Source organism: Botryllus schlosseri, chromosome 10 (assembly GCF_051294905.1).
Source record: "Botryllus schlosseri isolate E-star chromosome 10, Bs_hap1, whole genome shotgun sequence".
NCBI lineage: Eukaryota > Metazoa > Chordata > Ascidiacea > Stolidobranchia > Styelidae > Botryllus > Botryllus schlosseri.
The window spans coordinates 23,994,349-24,018,454 of record NC_137245.1 but is presented as its reverse complement, the minus strand read 5'-3'; the positions used below and the strand labels follow the sequence as shown (position 1 = coordinate 24,018,454).

The 24,106-nt window shown below is 40.8% G+C and overlaps 2 protein-coding genes across 7 annotated transcripts in view; one reads left to right on the top strand and one right to left on the bottom strand.

The window, feature by feature from the left end:
* The window catches only part of LOC145447642 (E3 ubiquitin-protein ligase UBR4-like), a 133,660-nt gene that overhangs the window by 20,545 nt on the left and 89,009 nt on the right, over positions 1–24,106 (top strand). Inside the window, exon 3 of one of the 2 annotated variants that reach the window (XM_080325887.1) lies at positions 838–1,755. The exons of the other annotated variant lie outside the window; for it this stretch is intronic. Within the exon in view, the coding sequence (XP_080182013.1) occupies positions 838–1,560 (723 nt within the window). The 3' untranslated portion in view covers positions 1,561–1,755. Of the gene's footprint in view, positions 1–837; positions 1,756–24,106 lie in introns of those variants that run through there. 2 annotated transcript variants of the gene reach the window in all.
* Positions 2,600–23,993, bottom strand: LOC145447648 (astacin-like metalloprotease toxin 1). Of its 5 annotated transcripts, none has more exons than XM_080325898.1 (11): positions 23,875–23,993; positions 22,401–22,505; positions 22,163–22,332; positions 20,312–20,441; positions 20,133–20,250; positions 19,336–19,505; positions 15,864–16,106; positions 15,755–15,781; positions 15,055–15,143; positions 14,849–14,997; positions 13,086–13,365 (listed from the first exon to the last, which is right to left on the bottom strand). In XM_080325898.1, the coding sequence occupies exons 2-11, from the start codon at positions 22,438–22,440 to the stop codon at positions 13,260–13,262; spliced, it is 1,242 nt and encodes a 413-aa protein (XP_080182024.1). In that variant the 5' UTR covers positions 22,441–22,505; positions 23,875–23,993; the 3' UTR covers positions 13,086–13,259. The 5 variants fall into 5 exon arrangements, with proteins under 5 accessions (XP_080182025.1, XP_080182024.1, XP_080182023.1 ...); XM_080325897.1 differs by lacking the exon at positions 23,875–23,993 and adding an exon at positions 23,722–23,866; XM_080325895.1 differs by lacking the exon at positions 23,875–23,993 and adding an exon at positions 23,586–23,865.

The window sequence follows — 24,106 nt, the reverse complement described above, 5'->3', positions numbered from 1 at the left end:
TCGAGCAGAGGGTCGTGTCCGAGTCATGGTATTATGACTCGAGTCCAAGTCATTGTGTGGACTTCTCAGTTTTCAGTTTAAGTATTGTTAAGCCCACTTTTCATAACTCTGTTTAGTGATATCGAATACTTCGCATTTATAATATGCTAATTTTCCTCACTTTTAGCAGTTTCTGGTCGCATTTTCAAGTGCCAGTACCAATAGACGAAATCCCAACAGTGTGGTTACTTTACTTCTGTTCGAAATTACATTGAAATGTCGGTCTTGGCCGTCTGAGTCTCGAGTCATATGACTTGGTTCGAGTCAGGCGCAATGACTCGAGTCCAAGTCGAGTCGAGTCCTTTCCGTATTTCGAGAAAATGACTCGAGTCATCAGAAAATCGGGACTCGAGTCGAGTCATGACTCGAGTCATTACAACCCTACTGAAGTGCTCATGAGTGTGGTTCAAACTTATCCCTAAGCTATTTTGTATTATAATTCCATTTCTACGCTACATTGAAGAGTATTTGGTGTTTTTTGACCACGCCGATATCATTGTACTTTGTGACAATGCTGTTGGTTGATCACAAATTCACGGATATGCCATTTCCACTAGCGTGCGTAGCATCATAAGTGTTTAGTATGGTGCGATGGGACCAATCGAAGATTGCAGCCCTCCGCATTCGTAAACAGTAGCGAAACTATAATTCTCATTGATAGATTAACCTTGAATGGCAAATTACGTATCATTTCAGTATCGCTACTTCTGCTTGTGATGGAGCAGAAGATTTCTACCTCTACTAGCGTAACAATGCCGATAATTTTGACCACCGTGGTAATCCTTCTCGTCTTTGCAGGAGGCCACAGGCTACAAAGAACCGAACGTCATGAGCACGGCCCATGACTTCAAGCTGCTTCTCCTCCGTTTCGCCCAAGAAAAATCATTCAGCGAAGAAACGGGCGGCGGCGGCCCGCAGTCTAATGTACACCTGATCCCGTACGTCGTTCACATGGCTCAATACGTGATCAACACCACACGCAGCTCCCAACGCGAAGAGCGCGCCATCACCGCCTTTTTAGAAGCGCCCGCAGAAAAATGGGTCGAAAGCAGCTACGTAGCGGACGGTCCGTTGTACGTGGCCGTGTTGTCTGTGTTTGTGTGTGACCGAGAGAGATGGTTGTTGAACAGAAAGAATATCCTGAAAAGGCTGTTAGTTTTGGCGCATGCGCGTCACCTATCGCGCACGACAATCTCGAAGCTTGCCGACGTAGAAGTGAAGACTTACGTCGTTTACAAATACGTGCTGCTGTTTTGGTCGCTGATAGATTTGATCTACGCCGTTCTTTTCAAAGGAGTGGCAGGCACGGACGCGACTTGGTCCGAAACGCTGCAGAATTACATCCGCAACAACGACCCAGTGCTGCAGGACACTTCGGAAAGGATGGTGTCTATGTTTCAGCAAGAGTATTTGCCGGTCGATTCTTTTGAAGAGTTTACGGACGTGGCGGGGTTGCATGATTTGGTCGACGGCGATTTTGGGAAGTTTATTTCGCAGCTGTTCGAGGGTTTACCCAAATGATTCTTTGCTAACTGAGAAATTCCTTGTTTCTGTACATACTTATGTTTACGCCTGATATAGTCGGTCGACAACCAATTTTTGACGTACTGCGTTGATATATGTTACTCAATGTAGTTCTTAGATTCTTTCCTTTTAACGGTATTTCGTGGCTATGTATCCGATGTTTCGTTTTGAATGTCGAACACTAATGAGTTATACTGCGTGTGTCGTCTTGTGTGGGATGGGCTTGGTTAGGCATGGTCCGCATGGGTCATATCGCGAGCGGTTTGCTTGGTGACATTTCTTAATCCGAGTATAGATAATCTCTAGCTTCTGTCGTATGGCGTCTGGTGCTTACCTTGGCGTATAAGCGGCAAAAGTTTATGTACCACTCTGGATGCTGGAAGTAGAGGTGTGAAACCCTACAAGATTCGCGTAGGTAGGAACATGAGCTGAGCGTGAAGTCAAAATGCAAATTCAAACAAATCCGTCATTGCCTTCCTGTGTGGACCCGTGCAAAAGACACTGCTGGGGTAGTTTTCATTATTATTAGCGTGCATTTGGCGTCATTGTGTAAAAGACCTCCGTCTGTAGTTGATCCAATGATATATATACACATATATCATTGGTTGATCACACACGATTCAACAATGCTGCAGAGACTTGATTATACCTCCGCCCGCCAATGCGGCCAGAAGCAATAGAGCAGTGGTCGGGAACCTTTTTTGTCAGAAGAGCCATATTAGCCCTATTTTTCCATCTCAGCTCCCAAATAGCCATGCATGCCAACCAACTGTTACGTCATAATTGAAAGTTCGTGTCGTCATTGTAGCACTAATTCGAGCTCACTACGTCGGATTGCTCGTGCGCGCCATATTTTCTCTGTAACTATTTTCTCTGTAAATATTTTCTCTGTAAAAACCTTTTTCTCTTGAGCTACTCTCTCGTTTCGCCAGACAGCATTGTTGCGTCATGAGCTACTCTCTCGTTTCGCCAGACAGCATTGTTGCGTCCCAATGCCAATCTCCATAACAATGAATGATTGTGGGAGTTCCAGGGCCACGAGCGGAATAAAATTTATATTTTCGTCATCAGTGCAGCAGAGTCAGCTTTCGATTGATACCCGTTTTACCAAATTTAATGCTCGGCAAGCTGGTCAAAAATGACCGTCAAATTGCCTGTAGCCAAATGGAAATTGTGACGTGATACAATTTCACTGAGGCGTGAGATTTGCTTGTGTCGACACAATATAGGAAACTATGATGCGATGATGCGACAACTGACGTAAGGGGCAGTATAGAGCACGGCTCCTACAATTGTTGGTTAGGATTCGTTTTTTTGTTGGGACCAGAACCTATCACAAAGTCAAGTTTTTCTGCCGGTTCCGTTAGTCGATCGGTTCGCTGATCTCACAAAACCTACTGAGACGGCTGAATCCGCCACAAAGGCAAAATAATTTTTGTATAGTTTGTTGCTATTTTCTGACTTGAAAAAAGGTCATCACTTTCATTTGATTCCCGAATGACCCGCTCGAACATCCGTATTACCCATTTAGCGTCGTTTAGGCCGATTTATCAGTCGAAACTGTCCATTATCCTAGCTGTAAAAACTGTAAAGGAGGACGAATTGCCAAAAAGGAGGTGAGTTAGGGCAGGCGTCCTCAGAGGACATTTTTAAAAACCTGAAAAGGCGGACGTGTGGTAACCCTAAGGCCTAAGCCATAACAGCACAAATGATTAGCTCCATAAGGACACTCTTGTTGTAAGTATGGGTTTGCACCGCATCCGGTGGGAAATTCCAATTATATCTAGAGATTCGTCGTACATTTGATGCGTATTCCGTAACTCATACGCGCGTGCTACGGATCAATAAGTAGAGGCATACATATATTTGAACAATAGTTTGTAAATAATAAATCATGGTATTGATATATGTAATATTGAAAAGAGTTTTCCTCTATTTTCATCTTCAAGTCTTCAATTTCTCACGCAGGCTACATTTGTCCTCCTGCAATTGCAACAACGCAACTACAATCCCGACTAGAATCAGTAACCCAAGAAATGATGCAGCAAACGTGATGATGCCCACGGAACCTAAAAATAATATTCAAGTTTGAAACGTCCCTTGCTCGCAAGAGGCTATATTCTGTCATTTAATGGACAAGGGAAATATGAAAGATCAAATTTCGGGTTTCCATTTTGATGTTACATACTCTGAAATTCATTATATGATGAGGTCTTTCTGTTGAGCGCTTTTCTAGCGTATACAAGGATTTTCTCGTTAGCAGCGATGTATTTCCTTATCTCCATACTGATTTGGATTTGACAAATATGTTTCAGTCGTCTACTGAATAGCATATTCTGCCTCCTAACATGTAACCAGAAGATAGCCGTAGCAGCGCACCTCTACTTTTTCGGAGCACTCTACTATATTTTATCTAGTTGGACTATCATGGTTATGGTATTAGACTACTTCTACTTCACAGTTTTGTTTTTGAAGGCAAAACTAGGCCTACAATAATGCATAGGCCTATACTCGTTAACTTACTTGGATATCGCTATACTTCTACAGGTAGCCTACCTTGCGTGGAACATTTCGATGTTACTAGGTTATACTATACTACTACCACAAAGATGACTATTGACTATACTTCGACTACCTTTGCCTGTAATAAGAGGGTTTACTAAATTCATTATTCACCAAATAGGTATCTAGGACATCGATTATTGCACAATGCCTTCACTTACAAACTCCAGAGTCGGTTCAGTAAAGGTTTGTTGACACACTGAGACCTATGCGGTATGCCCTTATTATGCACAGAGGTGGTCAAAGTAGTCAAGAAAGCTACTCAAGTAGAAGTAGAAGTAGCGACGAAAATATCTACTCAAGTACGAGTAGAAGTACTTCTTCCATAAGCATCGTAAAACTACTTGAAGTAGAAATAGAATTGACTGACTGACTTTAAAAGTACTCAAGTAAGTAAGTAGTAATGTAAACGTTCGCATGGATTGTAAAAAGGTGCAAATTGAGCTATGCGAAAGGTGACGAGCTTGATTCATATTGATGCATATTAACAGGTATCCAATTTTCGACAGCATAATTATTCTTCCACATCATGATAGTATTGATATGGAAAGGCGATACTCATCCTCTGTTTTCTCGAACAGCACGTTTTAGAAAATAGCATGGTACGGCGCCTTCCCCCATATTATAAAGCCCGTAGTTTAGTCGAAGAGCAATACGGAGAAGTTGTAAAGGATAGGGTGTAAACACTTGGCGCGAATAGTAAACGTTAATGAAAAATATGGTGGACCGTAAAATTGCCATATTGTGTAGCTTTATTTCCGGAAATTGAAGACATCACTACGCTTGCCTTTATACTTCAACATGTATGTTATCCAGACAAAATAACTGATATTAATTATAACTCAAAGTATATGATACTGGGAATTCAAAGTAAAATATAAATACTACTTCTAAAAGGGGAATATGTATTTCATGCCTTTCGTCCAGAAAGTTTCAAAGATGGTATGCTAAAACAGCTCTAAAACTAAAAAAAAGTCAAAGTCCACTTTTCCAGATTAGGACATGCCATGGACAATTGGACATGCTAGATTACGATATGACAAGTAAATGCTAAATGCTAGATACCGTGATGAATTAATTCATATGGGCGAAGGGTGACAATGTGGTGTGAACGGAACCACGCCAACCCGTGACCTAAATTATATTCACCGATACTTTCGTGAAATCATACTGGTCACTCCGTATCCACTGCGCGCGAAGCGCGACGAAAATTCTGGGCTTTACTCAACTTTTATTAAAATTAAATGTTGATGCTCCGTGAAAACAGCCCCAAAATTTCTCAGGCTATATTCCTGATTGGAAGATTGAACTACTTCTACTTGACAAACTGAAAATAGCGAAAAGTAAGTAAGTAGATCACAAAATACTACGAAGTAGAAGTAGCGAAAATCAGATCTACTTGAGTAAGTACCAGAAGTAGAGGAAAACTACTTGAGTACTTCGAAAAAGTAGAAGTACTTCGTTACTGACCACCCCTGATTATACATAACATGGGCGTAATCGAATATAAAATTACCATTGTATTGGCAGGCACAGGAGATTGACTTGTTGCTACACTTACATGTTATGTACTTTGGAATATTGCCGGTATCTTCTGAGTCCAATTCTAAACTGCCTGCATAATGTGGTTGCTCGGTATTTCTGCCGACGGGAATCAACGCGTGAACTTCTTGCCCCGAAAATTGGAGCTTGTATCGATCGTCCCCGGCGCCCCCGGTGTTGGCTGAGCGTTTCCCCCGTCTCAGACAAGACTGGAAAGTGAAAATCACACAAAGAGTCAGCGCACCAAGCTATCCGTAATCGAAATGCAGAATTTCATGGCACTTTGGGCATAGTTGCGGTGACACAGATGTCGTCGTTGACGGAGTTGCTACGTCGGAGATCTGCATGAGTTGTGACTCGATTCGAGTCGTAATTTTTCGGAACCTTGAGATTTGGTTAACGCTAACTTAGGGTTCCATTTACAACAAGTTTAAAACATGTTTCTTTTATTGTTTTTTTTCTTCTTGTTTTCCTTCTTCCAACCATGACGTCACGAATCTTTAACTGTGACGCCACTGTATATTGACTTTGACAATTAAAAAGATCGGGTGAATATGGCTCTTTCGGCCAAAAGGGCATCCGACCACTGTCATAAACACACCAAAAATATCTTTAACCAGGACTATACATCGTTATGCAGCATTTTTACGGTCGGCGATCTTCGTCATCAGAACACCCATTCCGTACCAATTTTCTATATCTACTTGCTATAACTATCGAACCAACGATGATTTCGATGTTGCAGCGACTCCATCGTATAACATTGGTTATATTGGGTGCAAATCGTCCGTAGGCTAATACTACATGTTTTTCGAAAGTTTTTGCAAAGTTATGGCATAATTATTCAACGTTTGATAAAAATCACACTAAAAAAGGTATGGAACATGTTTTAAACAAAAGTGTCTTAATACACCGTTTGTTTTAAATGTAACCCTAACTAGAAGTATATTCAAACAAATAACCACATGGGTAGAATGCGTGTGAGCAGGCAAAATCTGCTTGAATACTCGGAAAAATCAGAAATTATTCGATTCTGACCACTCTGAATACGCTGTATTTATGAATGTAGGCATTGTATAATGTATTGGAAATACTAGATGGCTACCGTAACTGTTGCTTGTGGTTTACCGGTTTGCAAGATGCCGGAAAGCTCTGAAGGCACAGGTCCATCACGCAGTCCAGCGTCACGTTGGTGACGTTCATTGAATAAGCTTCGCTCATTTTGATACGCAACGACGACATCATAGAATCGCCGGTAGAGTATATATCGGTGTTGTCACCGAAAGGGCACCTGGATTATCCATACATCACATATCGAATGAATCTTTCGAACACGTCGCTGCCAGCAAGTAGCAACGCCGCTTACCCGTCTTGTATGATCTCACGTACGAAAGTGGATGAGTATCGGATTTGACAGCTTTTGATTACGGACACCATCTCGAAGTCGGGTTGTTCTTTCGGTGGTATTGGGTTTTCTAGTTTAATCTTAACGAAAACTTGGATGTTGATGAATGAACGAAGGAAAGCTATATACTTTGTAAAATACTACACACGGATTTCTGATTGATCATAAATACAGTTATTTCGGAGAATAGGTTTGAAGAGCTTCTTAGAGGTACAGAACTTCAATATACAATTGAATACTATATTTATATTGGAATGAACCCGGATATTTTCGGCTGACACTCGGCAGGGGTAATTTAAAACAAACATATTCAAAACATGGCCCGTGCTTAAAACATGTTGTTTTTATTTTATTTTTCAGCCATTACGTCGGGAATCTGTAATTGTGACGTCACGTTGGATCGACATTGACCATTGACGAAAAAGTCTTCCGACCCCTGTCTTGAACGGACCAAAAACTATCATTGGTCAGGATTACATCGTTGTGCAGAAATTTACGGTCGGCCGTCATCGTCATCAAAACATCCATTACTATATTTATGTAGTGTTATAACTGGTGTTTACCAACGACTATTTTGAGGGTTCCAACAATACCATATCGTATATATCGACTATGTCGGGTGCATATCGTCCGCATAGGCTCATACTACATGTTTTTTTCGAAAGTATTTACACAATTATGGAATAATTATGCAACTTGAAAAAAACAACAAGAACACAACATGTTTTAAACAAAGTGTTTTAAAACATCATTTTTTTAAATGCAACCTCAGGCAAGGCTATATAGCCTAAGTAGGGCGTATACCGTAACAAAAGCATCTTTTTCCGTTTCCTGCGGAACGTATTCTTCCCTGAAACTTGCGTCGTTGTAAACGCGCATCTCCCCGACTACTCTCTCGATCATTATCACGTGCGAAGACACGTCGCTAAAACAGGTGTGACAGACTGCAACTTAAATATTTTCGCACAATTAAAGCTCAACCCCATTGAGACGTGCGTTGCCTGAGGCAGAGTGTTGTTAATTTGAAAAGGAATTCATTTCACACGTAGTCAATCTGTCATCAATACACAAAGTAGATGATTTGATTGTAAAACTCGGCCACGAGTTATGTTTTAGGTCGAAGCCTATACTGTACAGCAGAGGTGGTCAGGAACGAAGTACTTCTATTTTTTGAAGTACTTGAAGTAGATTTCGCCTACTCACACTACTTTTCAAGTAGTTATGATTTTAGACTACTTCTACTTCTACTTGACAATTTTCAGTTTTGTAGGCAAAAATAAGCCTAGAATACCTACTTACTTACTTGTGAACCATCACTCCAACTTCTACTTGAGTAGAAATTCCGGCGTTACTTCTACTTCTACTTGAGTAGCGACGTTAACTACTTTGACCACCTCTGCTGTACAGTAGGGTTGTTCAAAAAATACTTTTTCTTCCAAATCTCACTCGCCTAGTGACTAAATCGTCAGGTTGTCCAAGAAAACGATACACACCAAATTTGACTCAATTCCAACCAGTAAAGGCCGTGCAATCTTGAATTGAAATTTTTAATTTATTAGTGAAAATTAAAAAAAAAAATCTCAAATTTTTCTGTCAACCCCATGGAATTGTCGAGCTGTCTTCAAAGAAGATGCAAAACAAATTTGAGTCAATTCCGACTTGTAGAATCGGAGTTATTCGAGTTTTTCGTTGATAATTCTCGGATTATCCTTGATCCGGGGATTATCTACGAAAAACTCAAAGCGATGCGGCTACTGGTTGGAATTGAACCAAATTTGGTGTGTAGGCTTAAATTAGGTAACCTAACAATTTTATCAAGTAGCAAGTACGATTTGAGAAAAAAAGTCATTTTTGAAGAGCCATACTGTACATGTACATTGTACAATGTACATAGGTTAGTCCAGAAGTTGAATGTTTTCATATGCCAGTGTTACGAATGACAGCTTGCGAGTGGCAGACCGATAAATCTGCTGCACATTTATGGCAGTTGCGCACCAAGTGCTGCTATACCTCTGTGGCTTATGCCAGGTAGGCAGGTATGCTCGGATTTATTGTGTTCGAAATCAAATAGGATATCTTGTTCCGGATTGACCTTACATAGAATCCAACCTGTTATCCGAATTCCTAATTCATTCCACGTGCGAATCCAATTTCAGTTACACATAAGTCTCAAATCGAAATTCCACGCATTAACGGCAAACATTTACAATTCTGATGCTCTCACATCCAAACCCAAAGTCAACAGTTGAATTTATTAATGTTGGTTTCTATAAATTTGCTGGTCGGTTTATACCTGTCTGCCGGCGTCGCTGTGACTAGTTGATCAAGAGGATATCGGCATTGAAATTTGAAAATTTCAACTTCCCTTGATATCACGCCGCTCGCCGAACCGTAAATCAGACTGTTGGAGAATTCGTAATATTTTATAGTCTTTGATTTCCGAATTTCCTCCTGAATAGAAATATAACACTCGTTTTTGCCCGGTGTTTCTTAAGTTCAACAGGTATTGGCCATCTTTAACTACCTGCGGGTTAGGCTAATTGTTAGGGTGGGCCACATGATTTATTACCAGTGAAGTGAAGGCTGAAACCAAAGAGATCATTGAGGTGCAATAGGACCATAATCTTGCAATTAGAGTTTTTGAGGAAAATGGTCACTGTCATTTTTTTCGAACGATTTCAACTTTCTTTTGAGGTCACATCATGTGTAGATCACAGTGCCCCCTTATAGCTAGGGCTGGGCAAAATCAAGTACCTGAGTGATTCGATTCTGAATCACGTAATATGCTTCGAGTCGAGTCGAGTAATCGAGTTTCACTCAGTATGACGTCATAACAGAATGTAATATGTCAAAGTTCAAATATGTCCCTTTTATGCGACCACATAGAATATAATGCCTGATATCCATCACATTAATGATACTTAGGTATTTTTTCGATCATACCGATTTTATTGCACTTGGTGACAATGTTGTGGGATGATCATGACTTCGGAAATGGGCTATTTCCAGTAACATTCGCAGCTTTGTACTACATGTTTCGTATGCTACGATACTGCCAATCGAGGTTTCAAGGCTTCAACAGTGAAAATTAGCATCGAAACTATAATTCTCGTTGATAAATTGACTTTCAGTGGCGAGGAGCGTATAATTTCAGTACCCGAAAAGATCGTCTTTTACTACTCGACTTGAATCATTAAAATATTTACTTGATTCAGATTCGAGTACTCGAATCATTGTGCCCAGCCCTACTTATAGCCTAAATCCTAATGCAAACACCAGACTGTGATTTTCAAAATAGCAATCCATGTGATGTGCTCGAGGGTAAGGTGGGGTAAGTCGCCTGTCATCACTATACGACAGAACAAAAGCAACATTGGATGTGTTTTGTCGCAGTTTTACAAAGAACGCTCAACCTTGAATTCCGCGGCTGGGCAAAGGTTTGTAAAGGTTTATGATGATTTAGTTCAGGAGTTTTCGACACTTTATTACTAAAAGAGAGCGTTTACAGCCAATTGAAATTTCACATTTAACGGATGCTACAGATAGACTGTCTTATTGGGGATTTCACTACGCGTAGTTGCATACCTCATTACACCGTGAAATAATACAGACAAAAGTCTATGCCTGATTTGGTAAATATGCTATTATGCGGCTACATGCACGCCGAGAACTCGCTATATTTACGTCAAAATTGCGAATCTGCGGAATATCTTGCTGCCATCACAATATACAATTTACGACTTTGTAATTTGTATCTCTGACCACAATCATGATTTATCAGTATCAGCCGGTTTGTTCGTAAAATTCTTGATGAAAACATTTTGAAAACATCCCATTCACTAATCCAGAGCTAAGATTAGATGGGGAAGAAGGGTGTATTGATTGTATAAAGCGATGAAAAATTAATCGGTTTCCGAATAGCAAGCAATAATTATTAGTAGGGTGTGATGGGTAAAACGCCCGTGAAGGTGTTTTGACCCGCCCGTGGAGCTAAATTTCATTTTGAAGGAAAACATAAATATTATTCGACATATAGTAAATGGGTTTTCCATATTATCGTAGTAGAGCGGACACGGCACCTCGCGCAAAAATGTGTAATTCAAATTGATACGATAATTTCATGGTATTTCGTTTTTATTAGCGGAATTTTATCCACCTAATCATACTTACAGCTGAGACTATCCTTAGGTTACACCTATACTCACCGTGATTGACACTAGGTTACAACACGTTGCAAAATTTTTCGATATACTGATTCGAATTTTATCTTCGACCAGTTGGCCGCAACACTGACTTCCCATTAAGCAAATGTGCTCAGGCGATCCTGTACCTCCAAACTGTCGGCCGATGAAGTCGCTCGCTACGTCAATCGAAATATCGGTACTTCCACAAGTGACGTTGAAGTCCCATTCGTTCGCTGAACGAAGAAAGACAGTTTATATTTTCTTTAGCTTGGTTCTGAAATGAGAGGGGGCTTGTACAATACACCAGGTAGATTGTATCTTTCAAGTCAGTTTGGTATAGTATCGAGTGTAAACATTATTCGATAGATTTAGCCTACTCGTAAAACGTTTGAACATCAGTCGCTATTCTACTGGATGCCCTTAGCAACAGTACCATCCTGTTTGCAGCATAAATTTATCAACGTTATCGCATACTGGCAATATATGTAACTTCAAGAAATAGCTCCTTCTTACCTGGTTTTACACCCTTTCCTGCATCTACTATACGTATGCCTTGTCCCTGAGTTAATACACCAGAATTCAATACTACCAATAATGTAACATAACTAAGGATTTTCCAGATCATCTTTTCCGCGTCGGTTGGCGGCCTCTGCTCTATACGTCGACGATGAATTTCATCTGTTCAGGTTTCCATCAAACATTTAATTCATCACATACATTATAATGATATACGTCCCCGGTCCCTCAACAATGTAATTCATACTCATCTTACGTTTGAGTTCTTGATTATGTGTTTGCCCGCAGGGTTGAATCGATTCTTCCGTGCAGATTGGGGGCTTATCATCTCGATGATCGGAACCAAGTATTCATTATATGGAACTCGGCTATTAATTTACCGTACCAACTCTTCTATGTGCTGCGCATGAGCCGATGAAATATACTGATTATCGAGTAAAGTCTGCCTAATTGGGTACGGCAAGGCCAAATTATGGAAAATATTGATTTGTAACAAATACGATTGCGGAGAACACAGTAATAATCGCATACCGTATACTTTCCAGCGAACTGGATCGTGGAACACACTAGGGATGGTGTGAACATGAGGTTCACGTTCGTATTCGCAAACGAACCTTGGTATAGGTTCTGCCCTGTGAGCCTTTTCGCTGTGAGCTCTGCCCGCAACACACAATATAACAAGAACGCACTACGTGTAGGTCAGGGATATCCCTGGTGTAGGTCGTCAGCGAATCAACCAATCAATGTTTTACATCAACAAAATTATTATAAAGAATGCAGCGTTATCTAATGTAAAACTCTATCTGACGTAAGGGATTTATCTTGATTTAAATGTTTATTGTATCATAAAAACCAAATCCGTCTGATTAGGTGTTGGCTAATGTATAACTTTTTTTGAGGTAATATCTGTCGCAAGAGCAGAAACCGGTTTTTAAGTCTAATAAATATCTATGTCGCAATAGTCTGACCACGCCTTACGAATACATTATCCGGTCTATAGCCTAGATCGGTAAGGCGTAAGCTTATATGTTCCCTTGCAAGTCCTCGTCGTAAAATGACAAAGCGACGGAAGATATTGATTTTATGGAATTATTATAACATTTGATTTCTCCAGTTGATGCATTCGGTGACGATTGAAGAGTCAACATGTACTTCAGCATTGTGGCTCGACTCGTTGCTAGGTATCGTGTACGTACGAACATTAACATATTACTTTGCGGAAATGACAAAAGGGCCAAGAAGAGAATGTTTGAATCATAAAGTTACGCCATGGGTCCATTCTGACGTTATCAACCACCGCCATTAGCCATGAATCAACTCAGTCTTTTTATTTATAGGAACGCCCGAAATAATTCACAGAACAAGGCACAATAATAGATAATCCTTGGACTTTCTTTCTTTCCACATCACGACAACAAATTAAACGTGGGCGACACCATAGTTCCATTGCAGATGAGTGCGTGATACACCATGCGATTCGGTGCATTTCACCCCTGCCGCTCGCTCATCTGCCCGGGGCATGGTGGATGCACGCAATATCTACCCATAAACGAATGTCCTTCACAAGTAACGCCTACCGGACATTTCCTCTTTCTGAAAGTGAATGAAATGTTGATTGGCAAAAGATGTTGTCGCATCGAAAAAGAACAGTGGCGTGTAGTCAGGGATGGGGATGGGGGCGAGAATAATCCCTTCAAATGTCCGACTGCGGCCTTGTGACGTCATTCGTTTCTCTACTCCACACCTCATCAAAGGGGTTCAGTACATATGCACTTCTACCTCATCGAAGTAATCAAATAGGGTTTGACTGCTTGCACTAGTTACGTCAGTGGTTTTGACTTTAGGCTACATACTTTTTCTTGATATCTTTCGATTTTTTAGGCAACTAGAATACTTATTTGTGGCGTCAGCCCCCCTCCCCCAATTTTTATCCTGGCTGCGGAATATTAGAGAAATTGCTTTATAGTTAATGCATGGCCTTGCCAGATTGGCCTGCATGGTGCATGCATCATACATTTTAAAGCAGCATCGTGCATGCGGTAATCTGAATTGTAGGTCGAATTAGAGATGTATTGACAAACATATTTTCATCTCAATAGCTTCTGAATGCGCAAGAGGTCGGAATGGGGCTTCTCATCAAACCATATTTCGAATACTAAGCAATTTTCGATTGAATAGTATATTCATATTGAAATAAACCCGAATATTTTTGGCTGACACTCGTCAGGGGTAATCGTCAGCAATTAGTAGATAATTCAAAAGAACAGCGTATATCAACAATCGTAACACAAAATATGACATCGCCAGCACGAAATGTTCTTTTGAATTCTCTACTATAGTTGCTGACGATTACCCCTGACGAGTGTCAGCCGAAAATATTCGGGTTCATTTCAATATGAATATACTCTTCAATTGTATATTGAAGTTCTGTACCTCCAAGAAGCTAAGCAATTTTCCCTGACATAGGCATCGTGAAATGCAATCCAATATCCATTACGTCAAAATAATGACATCTGCACTCAAAAATTTCCAGAGGTTGGTCAAAGTAGCCATCGTCGGTGCTCAAGTATAGAACTTGAAGTGACGATGTAGATTTCTGCTCAACTACAACTCAAGTAGGGATTTCGAGAAAAGTATATTGTGAGTATTCTATAGACCTAGTTTTGCCTAAAGAACAAAAAGTTGTGAAGCAGAGCATCAAATCAAACTCCTTTACCGACTATCTTTGTACAATTAAATAGTATATTCATATTGAAATGAACCCGAATATTTTCGGCTGACACTCGTCAGGGGTAATCGTCAGCAACTAGTAGAGAATTGGAAAGAACATTGTATATCAACAATCGTATCACAAAATATGACGTCACCAGCATGAAATTTCGAATGAGAGAGCGTTCAATGTACTATTTTTAGGTGATACACGAACTCCTTTTGTTGACAGAGTTTTGGTTGGTGTATTTTGATAAAAGTTGATTCCAAGGCACACAAATGGAATTGTGAACGGCCTCGACCTACGATTCGAAATCGGTCGTCTCGATAATTATTCGCACAACTATCTTTGTAGATTTCTACACACCTCCATTGATATCCTAACGAGCATGTCTTGCTACATTTTTCCCACGAATCCCAAGCAAGCCACTGTCCCTCGGCGACAGGACAGGGGATTACTCTCACGCAAGCTTTTCTCTGCCATTCTCCTCCATAGGGGCATTTCAAGTCTGTAATCTAAACACAGAAGGGGTTATTTCTGCGAAAGACACACAATCGTATGTATAGGTTTACGTTGCAACTTCTGTGTCGGACAGATTCGCTTGTACCGCATGTGCCAGTGCATTGAGACCACTGGGTCCAGTCCGTCCACATTGACGCCTCTGCAAATTATGCTTTTGACATGAGCTTGTACGTTTCATGACATTTGTTTATTAGTAGTCATAGGTTCTAAACAACGCAATGAAATGACTTAACGGAAGCCATCATTCAAACACGCACCACGCGTGGCCTACAAATAGCAACAAAAAACGTGTTGAAACATGTACAAATTGTAAACTTCGCAATGCATCACACATAATCGCATAAAAACAGACGACCCATTAGAATCTAGAACAGGGACGGGCCGGATCCGGCCCGCGACGGGATTTTGAGCGGCACGCCTAGAGTTTCTACCCTGAAAGTGAAATTCTGATCTGAAAGCATTGACAAATTGTATGCGTCACAGAATGAATTCAACTTTGCCAACCTGAGAAAGATGGTCACGGGCCGGCTTGTTTTGTTCGTGTCTACGTGCATTTGCGAGCGATTACCGAGACAAGGCTGCGTTCACACATCGCATTGTATGTAGTGTATCGCATTGTGCATTGTGTTATCGGATAAATATATAATCTGACGATCATTGGATTATGACGGGGCCTAGGATATTCATATGTCCCGCATATGACACTGATGCGCTACTAACAATGACGGTATGCTAAAAATGCAGGCTCACCTTCGTTTTCACCGTGGCCTCCAATTCCTGTAATCAAATCGTAAATACTCTTGGCGTGTAATATGGCTCTTACGCATTCAGATGGTAAAGTATCACAGACGCCACGAACCTTCCGGCACTATATCTCGCTTTTTATTGTCACAATCGTACAGATAGTTGGCTTCCATCACGTCGCCAGGAGCCAGGCTGGCACGCTGTCCGAATACGGGTTCACCGTTCACTTTAGCGAATGTATATTTTTGCTGATTTACGCTCCAAGCCCGACTGCCAATATGCGTCACAGACTCCGTGTCGTACGGGCTGCCCATGGTTTGCGACTGTTTTCGTATCTTCGCGAAGTTCATCGTTTTATCTTAACAACGGAATAGGTCTATTCTTGAAGCCTTCACGCGAACGCAATAGGGTATAGTGTTTTCGAGAGCAGGTCAATGCAGTCAGCGTTTCTACTTAAGTAGACATAAACGTAGTTACTTAAATTTCTACTCAATTACAAGCAAAAGTAGCGAGTTCCAATACATGTCAAAACTACTTGAAGTAAACGCAGTAAATGACGATCTCAAAAGTACTCAGGGAAATAGTTTCAGAAAGTAGATTATTCGATGCAGGATTGTCGCGATTTTTGGACTTGACTCGAGAGACATTTTCTGAAGTATGGAAAATCATTCGACTCGACTTGGGCCAATTTGTGTATTGACTCGACTTGTACTCAAGACATTACTCATGAATCGGTGGCGAGATAGCGTATAGTGATAGGATCCACAGCTGCAAAACCAATTGGTTGCGGGTTCGAGTCCGGCCGAGGTCGACTCCAGAATTCGTACCTATAAGCGTTGATGGTTTATCTAGGCTCCTCCTCGCCATCTTATCTGTGTAAGCAGTGTCTTATAAAAGCCTAGAAGTGGGCCGTGCTACAAGTCGGCAGCCACGGAATAAAAATGAAGAAAATTGGCGTAAAGGACACTATATCGTAGTCGACAAACACCATGAATACTACAAACAAACAAACTAAGAAGAAGACCCGAAACTCGGACGGCCTAAAGACAGGCATTCCATTGTAAGTTCGAAGAATACTAAGTTACCACATATTTGGTTTCGTCTGTCAGTACTGATATTTGGAAAACAGTATGCCGGACCCCAATTGTGGAACAGCATATCGCCGGCTATCCGACAGTCGTCGAGCATGTCCGCATTCAAGTCGAAATACAAGCAATTTCTTCTAAATCAATACTAGCCAGTCTCCAGGATTACCGGACCACGACCTAACATCGACCTCGCCCTCTGCCACAGCCACCTCATTTTGTCGCTTGCGTCTTATATTCTCTGCATTACTTTTCATTCAGTGTGCATGCCTCTTATTTACTTCGCCTAGGCCAGTGGTTCCCAACCTTTTTCATCTCGTGCCTCCCTTGGCCGAAATTTAAGCCAAAATTCCCCCCTTGGGATAAATCTGCCCGACGATTAAAAAAGGTCATTTTTACCGCGCAAACACCTGTTGACTGAGAGAATAAGACGGGCGGTACCTAGTGTTTGTTTCTAGCAGTGTTGTAATAACACTTCGTACATCTCCAACAACAATGGTCTTGCTCGCAATCAAACAAATTTTGGAACGCTTGACTCAACAGACCTCCACACTTCCATTTGTGTTTTCGGCTTACCATATGTGAAAAATCAGTATGCATAGATTTGGTGGTCTCGCGATTTTTTTCAAGTTTGCGTATGCATTTGACCAATAATATTGGTACTTTCGTATATAGGAGGGTTGACCAGACTCGAGTCTGACTCGAATCTCCATTTTCTGACGACTCGACTTGACTCGAGTCATTTTCTCAAAATACGGAAACGACTCGACTTGACTTGGGTATTGAGTCGACTTGGACTCGAGTCATTGAGCATTCCTCGAAACAAGCCATATGACTCGAAGATATAAGACGGCCAAGACCGACATTTCATTGTAATTTAGAAGAACAGTACAGCGACCACCCTATTGGAATTTCATCTATTGATCCTGGTACTTGACAATGCGACAAGAAACTGCTCAAAGTGAGAGAAATTAGTATATTATAAATCCAAATCATTCAATATCACCAAACAGTGTTGTCTGGGGTGTGACTTGAACTCGGACTCGAGTCATAATACCATGACTCGGACTCGACCCTCTGCTCTGTGACTTGGACTCGGACTTGACTCAATGATGAATTGAAAATGACACGACTTGACCCGAGTCAAAACTATAAAAGTGAGATTGACTTGTGACTCGGAGCCTCGTGATTTAGTTACAGCCCTGATATATAACATACACGTGATCAGCAGATTCCCTGCTGGAGCTCATTGAAATTTAGGAAACCCATTACGTTTCGGCAACATTGCACCAAGTTTAATATGTCTTTTTTTGATCGGGTAGCTGTTCTTTGACTTGAATTGATGACGTTGGAATATTTTGTCACTGTCTGAAAATGTTGACTTGAAAATATATGGTAAATACTTTCACTATAGGCCTTGTTATGATAGATTCGGCTCAACATTTGCTCGCTTAGGATATAGTTGATTGAGAGGCCGTCGCTGGCCTACAAAATTGTCTTGCGAACAGCACATCTGAACTAGTTTGAAAAAAGGGGGGAATTTGTATGTGAAAAAGAGATTTCAAATAGCATTTGAACATACTTTCAGCAAGCAAAAAACAGCCATGAGGGGCATACGTTCGGATATAACTGGTTGACTACATGACAGTTCGGACATGAACAATTTGGAAAATCCGTTACAATTCTAAAGTGGAATTCCTCCCTAAAAATTGCAAAATTCCCCCCAAGGGGGGAATTCCTCCTCGGTTGGGAACCACTGGCCTAGGCTAAGGTGGGTGTCTGATCTTAATGGCTACTCCAAGTCGTTTCGACACCTTCCTATCTTTTCATTGTATCGCAGTCTTGTGATGTTTTGAAACGATGAAAATATTAATAAACCTGATTTATTGAACAGGACCAGAAACTGTTGCAAGTTAGGAAGATTCTACGTTATGAACGGGAGGTATTCATATCACCCGAACAGAGAAAATCGATAGAACAGAACTTGAACTCGAAACTGAATAGTAAGCGCAATGACTTAAGTCATAAGACACTCGGACCTACGGATAGATACGCAACTCCCACATCCTACACATCAAAATCTGATCGGGTCAATGGAACCCTCTCGAAATAGATCTCAAAGTCTGAAAATTCGCATGTTGTTCGGTGCAATCGCGACCACGCAAAGTTCATTCTGCTGCGTGTTACGATTGTTAGGAAATCCCGATCTTCAGACTTTGAAGGCTATTTAGGGGTGGTTCTATTGCCCTGATGAAATTGTAACGAATGTTTTTGGAATCAGCGCGACAGTAGCTCTCAAATCAGATACATTTTGTTCAATTTGAGCGCTCGGGTCGTCAGGTACGGGATTGATCATCATCTCGCTTTTAGATTGCTGGGCACTGGGCAGTAATGACCCTGGGCAAGCAAGCGTGACGACGGGAGTTGCGTATCTAATATCTATATGTAGTTTGGTTATCTATGGTCAATGAATTATATGCAGTTACGAAATATGCCTCCGACCTTTTCTGACATTCTCCCAATCGATTCGAATGTAGCCGTCGCGGTCTGGTCTCACGTGTTGATGTTCAAATCCAATGGCATGCATGACGAGATGCATTATGAAGCCTGGATAACGACAGCCTCTCCCTAAGACGATTCGTTGTTTCCCGCCGCCTTTTCCGACACGTGACCTGATAAAGGTTGTCCGGGCGCATTTATGCTTGGAATTGGAAAAGTCTGCCATTCAGAGTTGGAAAACTATAGGAAATGCCCACCTTCTCCAAATTAGATTACAGTTAGACTGTTATAGCTACACAGTTTTTATTTCAAATTAGATTAGAATTACTGGATTCGCAAAAACTTGTGAAATTGAACTAAATCAGGGTCACCATATTTTGGAAGAGGGAAATGAGGAAACTCTTTTCCAAATCATAACAGTTAGTTTACCGAAATTGAAAACAGCCGATTTTGAAATATTTACTAGAAAACTTGTTGTGTTGACTAAAAAAAAGTCCTTTTCCAGATTTGACTCCCGCGTAACCCGCCGTCTATCTTTTAGCCCAAAATGTAACGTATATATCTGGGCATTTTAGGCCAGAAAGGAGGACAGTTGGACGGAGGAATGACATTTCTTCATATCGGATAATAGTTTTTTTCTCACAAGCAAGAGAATTGCAAATGTCTGTACATCAAACACGGCTCGTTTCGGGTTATAAAGTCCGGTAGCATTTTGAGGAAAGCTAGAGACTACACTAGAATTAAAATTAGAGCATTATAGAAACACGTCATCGCTATTATCTAATTACACAAGTCTTTACCAACATCCGACTCCGTTATCGAAAACTATGTAGTCTTTCTCCTCGCTTCGTGTTGCAAATTCGATGCAGGTCTGCCTTTTTATCATACTCAACGTCATTTGTATCGCGTTTATGATATCTTGAAACGAATGACACATTCGTGATGCATAGCTCACAGCAAACGCAAGAGAGAACTCAACTCAGATCTGGAATATTTATTGTGTACGGTACGTAAACCTTGTTGAGCTTCTTTGGCCATGGCTGAATAGTAGCACGATCGGATTCGGTAAAGATCGCAGCCGTCTCTTGTTCTGACGCGTAACCGTAGCGCTGACCAATACATGGACATTAGGGCTCTTCAAAAATGACTGTTTTTCTGAAATCGTACTGGCTACTTGATAAAATTGTTAGGTTACCTAATTTAAGCCTACACACCAAATTCGGTTCAATTCCAACCAGTAGCCGCATTGCTACAGGAGAAGAAAGTTTCTACTTATTATATCAAAATAAATAGCAAAAATTTGAGAATTTCCTGTTCACCCCATGAGAGTGTTAGGTTGTGTGTAGAAACGATGTTCACCAAATTTGGTTCAATTCCAACCAGTGGAAGCGGAGTTATGGCCGTCGAAAAATTTCGATTATGAATAAAATAGTATTTACGGTGACCACTTCTTTAATTAATTATTATTTGGTGCCCACCGTAAATGCTATTTTATTCAAATCCAAATTTTTCGACGGAAATAACTCGACTTCCACTGATTGGAATTGAACCAAATTTGGTGAACATCGTTTTTATGCACAACCTAACACTTTCATGGGGTGCACAGAAAATTTTCAAACTTTTTATGTAATAAATAGAAACTTTCTTCTCCTATAGCAATGCGGTTACTGGTTGGAATTGAACCAAATTTGATGTGTAGGCTTGAATTAGGTAACCTAACAATTTTATCAAGTAGCCAGTACGTTTTGAGAAAAAAAATTATTTTTGAAGAGCCCTCATGGACAGTGTCGAGATTTATTATTTTCAAGGTGATGTCCATTCTCGGTCGTGTTTTTCTCAGTAATGTAAGCCTACATTCTGGGTAATGTCTATACTCGGTAATAGCATTCTCGGTATTGATCGCGATCTCGCGAGATTTGACACCGAACGCTTTGAATCTCCGGTACTCAGAGGTTTATTAGCAATGAAGTGCTTTTCTTTTTCTGAAGTCGAGAAGGTTTTGTCTACAGGCAGTACTTACTCAACTAGTCATACTTTAAAACTACTTCTACTTTTACTGAACACTAGGGTTGTTCAAAAATAACTTTTTTTCCGGATTCCGGGGATTCACTGATTAAATTAATTTAATTTGTTACAAAAAACTAAACTTTTTTTCTTAAAATTTTACTGTCAACCCCATAAAATTGTTGAGTTGTTAACAAAAACGACTGCAAAACAAATTTGACGCAATTCCAACTCGTAGAAGCGAAGTTATTTGAGTTTTTCATTAATAATAATTGGGTGGCATTTCCCACCGCCAATGCTATTTTTGCATATCCACAAGTTTCAACGGCAATAACTTCTTTGCTACTGGTTGAAAGTGAGCAGAAATTGTTATGCATCGTTCGTTTTGGCATCTTTACATTCTCACGGGGTCGACATTGTATATCAAAACAGTCATATCACAAAATATGACGTTGCCGGCATGAAATTTCGAATAATCAGGGCGAAGAGAGAGCTTAAGCTTATTCGAAATTTCGAGCCGGTGACGTCATATCTTGTGATATGACTGGGGTAATCGTCAGCAACCAGTAGATAATTCAAAAGAACAGCGTATATCAACAATCAAATAGTATATTCATATTGAAATGACGAGTGCCAGCCGAAAATATTCGGGGTCATTTCAATATGAATATGCTGTTCAATTGTATATTGAAGTTCGATACCCCTAAGAAGCTCTTCACCTTATACTTTGTATATAGGAAGTAAGTATTTTCCTACCGCGCATGCCACATATCACATACTACATGGGTTGCAGAAGACTTCGATAATATTATGCTATAGCTCTTACTACTAGCAATGAGTTGACATCCAAATCATTGAAAAAGATATCGCCTTGAAAGTAACCCATGGATGAGGAAGCGCATTGGCAGTTGATATCACAACCGGTGTAATCCTTTTCAAATCCCAGTGGACAGGGAATATCACACGCTTTAGAGTCAAATGAGCAGTCAATATCTCCTGAAAATGACAAGATAAATCACGTGAGATAGCAGCCCAGAGAAAACCTGCACAAACAACGGATGTACTCTGGCATTCGTTAACCTCTGTGATATCATAATCTTTCATTACATCTTGCTTTTCCAGGGTCGCGCGGTGAATATTTTCGCACAATGTAAAATTATCCTCCGGCCCTGGAAAAAGATTTATATACACATATTGTTTCATCGCATACGATTGCAAATACAATTTCATCGATTGAGTGCATTGGTTCTTAACCAGTGTTCCCGCGAACCCAGGGTTTCACTTAGCCAGTCTCATAGGTTCTCTGGAGGTGTGGCGGACTGCTAGCAGCTACACATTGCTTCAGGCACGATGAGCCAACTGTCACAGAGGCCAAGACGCACAGTTACCTCATACATATTTGTGATGACACGCCAGCGTTGGTGATCATTGGTTGTGGGGAATTAGGTTGTGACTTTTGTGGTGGTGCGTCGTGTGCAGCGCCGTACACAGGGGGGGGGTTTGGAATAGAAACTCCGTCCTTCTGAAATGCCTATTCTATCTCCTATATTTGTAAGCTCATTTGCAACTGAACAATTAGTATCACGGTGTTGCGTTTAGATCAGTGGTTCACAACCTTTTTCGACTCATCGCCCCCTTTTCAAGCTCAACGCCGATCATCTCCCCCCAGATTTTGTGAACCGAAAATCGGTATACCATCTGTAATCATCGGCGGGTTGACTAAAAAAAAGGTCAACTTTTCGGCTCGTTGTCGAATTTTACACTTTTGCAACTAACTTTCCGTGGGTTGACTAAAAAAAACGGTCATTTCTCCGACTTGACTCCAATATAGCCGTTTTAACGCGTCATCGCTCCCTATCGCCCTCTTCGCTATTTTCGCCCCCTTTGTCCATTTTCGCCCCCTTCGTCATTTTCGCCCCCCTAGGCCGCCAAATTGCCCCCTGGGGGGCGATATCGCCCACGTTGGGAACCACTAGTTTAGATGTAACAATACGATGCCACTTTCCAAGGTAGGCTAAAGCATTTCTGAACTGGTAACTGAAAGGAAACAACATAAAGGTACACTGGTTTGCAATAAATTTTCGTTTTGTTTTTTAGCAATCTATTGCTGCACAGTTCATTGTATGCACCTGTAATCTCTAATAGGCCTTATGTATTTGATGTATAGTTAGATTTGTATCGGTCTAATGTGGACAGATTATATTCCTTCTGAGACAGCGTATGCATTCAAGATGTAGTCTATATCATACCCATTATCACTAGAATCATTGCTCCAACTGCCACGAGGAATATTACAATAGATCCGACAATGAAGATACGTTTGCCATCGGCGTTAACATCTCTTTGCCTACGCATACGCATGGCAGAATCAATGCTGTCCCGAACCTGTATCGGAACATTCAGGAGGAAATAAGTGATGGAAGTTTTCCCCATTGCTCTTCATTATGAAACGGAGACCGGCTTTGTACGAGCAATAAAATTCGCATCTCCAATACAACGTCAGGTACACTATATAGATAAGAAGATAACTAAACTTACGTAGGTAAACAAACTGTCGCAACGGTATATTTGATGACGCAACAATGAGTTCCGTTCTGCATGGGTTTTCTTCACTGAGCTGTATAGAGCCTGAACCTACGTAGGTTTTCTAAAATACAACACTAGAGTTGGTCACTTGGCCCTGGAGTGTGGTGCATCGAAAAACGAGAAAATAAAGCTCAGTTTATACAATGATATATAGAATGATTGAAAACTCCCATGATCTCAGCAT

Bases quoted from the DNA above. Each gene is read 5' to 3' on its own strand.
- LOC145447648 (XM_080325895.1), bottom strand. From the start codon at position 23,769: ATGGGGAAAACTTCCATCACTTATTTCCTCCTGAATGTTCCGATACAG. The intron at 15,782-15,863 runs GTTCGTGGCGTC...ATTTGATTACAG, and splicing joins GCGAGATATAGTGCCGGAAG to GAATTGGAGGCCACGGTGAA. The intron at 15,144-15,754 runs GTGAGCCTGCAT...CATAATTTGCAG, and splicing joins AGGCCACGGTGAAAACGAAG to AGGCGTCAATGTGGACGGAC.